At 35.2% G+C, this 5,423-nt stretch overlaps 1 protein-coding gene across 1 annotated transcript; it reads left to right on the top strand.

Moving 5' to 3' along the window:
- Positions 1–1,919: 1,919 nt before the first annotated feature.
- Positions 1,920–5,007, top strand: LOC127787933 (60S ribosomal protein L31-like). The gene is made up of 2 exons (XM_052316273.1): positions 1,920–2,087; positions 4,538–5,007. Exons 1-2 carry the CDS (start codon positions 2,002–2,004, stop codon positions 4,815–4,817), a joined length of 366 nt encoding a protein of 121 aa, XP_052172233.1. The 5' UTR covers positions 1,920–2,001; the 3' UTR covers positions 4,818–5,007.
- Positions 5,008–5,423: the final 416 nt, after the last annotated feature.

Raw genomic sequence — 5,423 nt, 5'->3', positions numbered from 1 at the left:
TTGAGATATTGATTTTATGCATGTTATGATTTTGCGGCTTGGCATGTTGTGTTGTCCATGTGGGACATGGGTTGTTAACCTGTGACGTAGCTCTCGAGTGTCAGCACTCGGAATGTGTGCTAAGGGTTAATGCTATGTGACCCACTTGGGACGGAATTGAGACGGACTTCACCCTACAGTACTCAAGTGGCAGGGCTAAGAGTGAACACCGCCTCGATTGTTGGCTCAAGTGGCAGGGTTGAGAGTGGATACCACCCCAGGTTCCTTTGAGCAATAGCATTAAGGCCGAGGTGTCGTTGATTCCGGGGATAGTGCTGATGTGACACTCTTGGGGCTAGGGTTGTGTTGGGTTTTGGAATGCTTTTGAGTAGGAGCGTAATACCTAACAATAACAATGGGGTGATTCCCAAGTTCATATGTCGAGGTTGTCCCTCTTAAGTAGGATTGTGTTTGCTAATGGGTCGATGTTGTCGTGTTGCCTTTAGAGAGATTGTATTTTCCCCAGTTAGGGCTAAGTACTACGTGGGATTCTCTTAAGGCTGGGGCATGTCGGGATTTATCGATTTTATATATAATTTTGCATATCTGCATAAAAATATTTTTGAACTCTCACTTAGATGATTCAGCATCTAATTTGGACTATGTCTCTGGAATATTCAAACGTTCCAGGTGAATGCAGTGATGCCAAGGGAAAGAATGTCATCGAGATGTAGCTGCTATGTTTAGTTTTCGTAGGTTTTTGTCTATGATTACGATATTCAGAGGTTATGTAATATTTTGATATCTTCATGTAAAACATCGATTTGGTTATTGTAAAAGGAATTGTCGGTTATATATCATTGAGGTTTCAATCTTGCTTCCGCTAATGTGATTGATAATGCCTGTCTTAGTCTATTAATTATTAAATTTTGATATGCTAAGGAGGTACGATTAGAAATGTCGAGAAATGATTATGATAAAGGTACGTGTATCGAGAGACTTATGTTGTGTGTTTGGTGTTGAAAAAATATATATATATATATGTATTCCCGAAATCTCGAAGTAATACTCGTTTTGAGAAAACGGGACGTTACATGGTTTGTGCTTGAGTTTGTGAAAATACACAAGATATAGATGATAGTGTTTGCCTTTTCAAAAAGCACTCATATAGGGGATTTGTAAATTTTTTTGGTAAGGAATCAAGATATTAAACGTAAACAAGTTATCGAACTCCTATAAATACTAGTGTCTTCTTTGTTTGCTCATTTTATTCTCATTCTTTTCTATTAGAAACTTCAAATTTGTAAAATTTTGTTAAGCTTAATTTATTCCTTTCTTAAACTTCACTTGGCTAATATTTTCAACAATTTGCATCTTACAGTATAAACGATAATTCATTTGTTGGCATGAAAGGTGTTGTGACTAATTTTGAAAACTTTAAGAATTGATTAAATCAATTTTAAAGTTGAGGTGGTATTTGAATCAAACTAAGGAGTGTTCAAGCTAAAGATTCAAAATTCAAAAGATATACGGTTATTTAATATTGCTAATAATAAAGAGGGTGTTATGGCTAATTTTAGAAAATTAAGAATTAAGTAAATTAATTTTAAAATAAAAAATTCAAAATTAATCAAAATTCAAATCAAATAATCAAAATTAAGAAAGTATATTACCCTTGTATTCTTATAGCCTGTTCTAAGGAACCAAAGGTGTTCTACTTATCTAAAATCAATAATTGATCATCATTAGACTTAACTTGCTACCAAAACCAAAGCTGTTAGACGTGATCTTTGGGCCTATCAAAAGCCCATTATGCGACAACGGGCCCAAATGTCAGGGATATACTCGTAATTGCATAGAAATAAAGAACGATTTGACGGCCAATCAACAACCCTACTCATACATCATGTCATCATATATGTATCTATATATATAAACATCACCGAGGTTGTGCTAGGGTTTTTCCTCGTGTGATCGATTAGGGTTTGCTTCTGTGCTTGGAGGCAGAATCTGAAGCGTAAAATGGTGGAGAAAGCCAGCAAAGGCAGAAAAGAAGAGGTGGTGACTAGAGAGTACACCATCAATCTCCACAAACGCCTCCATGGATGGTATGCTTCTTTTAATCTTTGTTACAATTTTCTCTTTCGGTTCTTTGCCAATTAATCAGATCTGTATATTGGTTTCCCTGAATTATCTTTAATCTCTGACTTTCGCGACTTTGGTTACTGAGAAAATTCAGCTGAGAAGGAAAGTTTGAGTTCTGTGTTTAGTGCTGTTCATGTTTATATAACTATAAGCCATGAATGAAAAATGATAGCCTCCTGAAATGAAACAAATCTTGCTGTTGAGGCGTTGAGATAGGAGATCTAGTATTTGGATCTGAGGTAACGCTATTGTTATGTTATTTATAGTGTTCTTCTTGGTTGTGTAATTAGAGAATTGACCCAGTTTTGCTCAAAATAAGTAGTTGAATCTTTTTGGCTCTAAGGTTGGTGAGTTGCTTTGTTACTGGAGTAATCACCCCGAGCCCACATTTTATTCATTTATTCGTTACAGAATCATACTGTATTTACTTAACCGGTGGCTTAAACTGTTTCTCATCATGTAGTAAAATGGATATGCGCCGCTGTTAGCAACCAAGAACAGCCAACTTTATCTGAAACAAACATTGGCACTACTATATGTCGTTGTGCGGACATTTTTAATTAACAATTTGCTCAGGTGTCATCCATTCCTGCTTAATTTTTATTGTCTTGATTTCTGTTTTCTTTTCTCACCATGTTTCCAGTTGAAGATCGGCTGTAATCATATATCTGGCTTAAATTTTGCTTTCTAGTTACAATCTAACTTTTGTGTATTAAAAAAAAGTCTGGTAGAAAATTTTAACCGAAAAGCTCCTCCATGTCCTGGTTTAGCATAGACACAATCTGAGCATACAGAAGTTTCATTTTGATGGAGAATGATATAAATGGCATTGCATCTCACAAGGAATTGAAAAGTGTTTTCATAAGAGCTGAGAGCAGCTAAGTGCATTGATTTTGAACTTTTATTGAATCATAGTTGGGTCTGTTTTAAATTAATTGTAAAATTGGTACAAAATGGTTCAGTTTGAATTTGTAAAAAGGGTATATATTGACCAGCTTCAGTTGGCAGCAGCTGTAGGATCACCACTAATTGAGACTCATTGGATGCATTTTAGCACTTGTCAATGTCAACACAAAATCTTCACTGCATGACTCAGACAACTCTGGGCATTCCATTGTCTTATTACTTTCTTCGGAATTGACCTATCATTGTGGGACACACCTTGCACATAAAATACACTGCACATTTGAAAATAACATGAGATCATATCATAAGTAAAAAGAATATGGATTAGGCCTATGCTGCGTTATCCTTTTTAACTTTTTGATTTTTGGAATTGTGCATGTTCTATTTCTGTGTGATCAAGGGGTCTAACATACACGCTGAAACTTTCATGTTTTGACTTATTTGCTATTATGTATAATGTGGCAAATGAATTCTTATATTTGAATATACAGCTAATGTAAAAATTGAAGATATAGTTATGTGCTTGTGTACTCGTATAGAAATACATGTTCTTTGTGTTCTGTTGTTGTGTCCTGAGTTTTCCGAAGATTGTCATAATTGGGGTGTTCATATGGATGCTTTTTGTCTGTGTCCAGCCAAATGTTTGATATATGATCTCTTTTTTATCTGCAATTATTTTCTGATGGTATATAGCCTTGTTTACTCTGGTAATTATGCTTGTGTTTTCTCCTTAAGTTGTCCTTTGAAAATCACATACACCTATTGTGTTTGATTTATTCTGTTCTTTTTCTTGTAAAAAAACTGGAACTTTCTACCTGAAATATTCAAGAAAAAAGAAAAAAATTGAGTTTGTTGAACTTGAAGTTCTTTTTGTATGCAAAATTTTGGTGTGTATAATATTGTGAACGCTAATGTTGGTTTAGAATTCAATAAACAAAGAAATAAGCCATGGCAACTAACCCTAGCTAAGACAAATTAGAAATTAAGAATGAACAATAGCCATCAGTTGACCCCGTTGAATTGTTCTTTAGGACATTAATTTACAGTTAGGATCTTGTGGAGAGAGAATCAAACTTGAATATGTTCGGAGTACCACCGGGTTTTTATGGCTTCTTTGATTATGTTGAATGCTTTCACTTTCAGCATTGTGATCCTGTAATTGACTCATATTGTGTGCTGTAGCTGTCAATCTGGTTGTATTTTTGTACTGTTAAAATACCGAGTTGGATTTTCGCTCATCTCCATCTCCCTGAATCGGTATCAGCCTGTCAATGTTGAATAACGAGTTGCTAATTGAAGTCAATTGTTTTACAAACGAGTTCCCAGAATGACCCTGTTTTGTTTGTTGTGATGTCTACCCATTTCTTCAAGTTCAGCTGTAGTAACACTTCCATTCTGTCATGTGTTATTGCTACAACTCTTCTGCCAAGAAAACATTAGAAATTATTGAAATTGGATTATCTTTATCAAATTTAGCTGATTCTATATTTGCTCCCATTTTTTGTAGCACATTCAAGAAAAAGGCACCAAAAGCCATAAAGGAAATTAGGAAATTTGCACAAAAGGCTATGGGAACCCCAGATGTTAGAGTGGATGTGAAGTTGAACAAACTAATTTGGAGCCGAGGCATCCGAAGTGTTCAAAGGAGAGTCCGCGTGCGTATTGCCCGAAAGAGAAATGAGGACGAAGATGCTAAGGAAGAGCTTTACTCGCTCGTTACTGTCGCTGAGATCCCAGCAGAGGGTCTGAAGGGATTGGGAACCAAAATCATTGAGGATGATGATTAAATCATATTTCAGAATTTTGGTAGCTTGTGTTCAATCTGATATTTGTTTCACTGCAAATCCTGTCATTCCTTTGATTGTTCAGATAATTGGATGCTTATATGGGGATGTTGAGTTGAGGATAATCCGGATTTAAGAGCAGACAGTTTTGTATTTGATCTTGTTATAGGGTTGCACTTGATTTTGGTGTTGATATTTGTTTGCCTTTTAACATATTTTCTATTTGCTGCTATATGTACAACTTTTATGGTAACTGCAAAGTCCAAGTAGGGGGTGCTTATTTGGTCTAAATCAAAATTGAACTGCTCTAAGTTGTTGTACTTAGCCTATTGGGTTGGACTTTTTTGTATTGGGCTATTGGGTTTAAAATATAATGAAACTTAAGTCTTCAGTCTAAAATTTGGATTGAAATGTATTTGGTAATTTCATTGTGGTCTTTTGATCCAAATCTAAATTTGAACATTTTTAAACTGAAGAGTTAAAACTCCTTACAAGTATAAGGAGTTTCATGGTCTAAAGCTTCTCCAAAGAGTTCATAAATTATGAGAGTTTAACTGGAATGTTGTGTTGGTATTTCCCTTGCTAACAATAGCCCGAAAAACTTGCAGG

Source organism: Diospyros lotus, chromosome 1 (genome assembly GCF_014633365.1).
Source record: "Diospyros lotus cultivar Yz01 chromosome 1, ASM1463336v1, whole genome shotgun sequence".
NCBI lineage: Eukaryota > Viridiplantae > Streptophyta > Magnoliopsida > Ericales > Ebenaceae > Diospyros > Diospyros lotus.
Note: the sequence above shows the minus strand (reverse complement) of the source record. Positions and strands in the feature narration are given on the sequence as shown.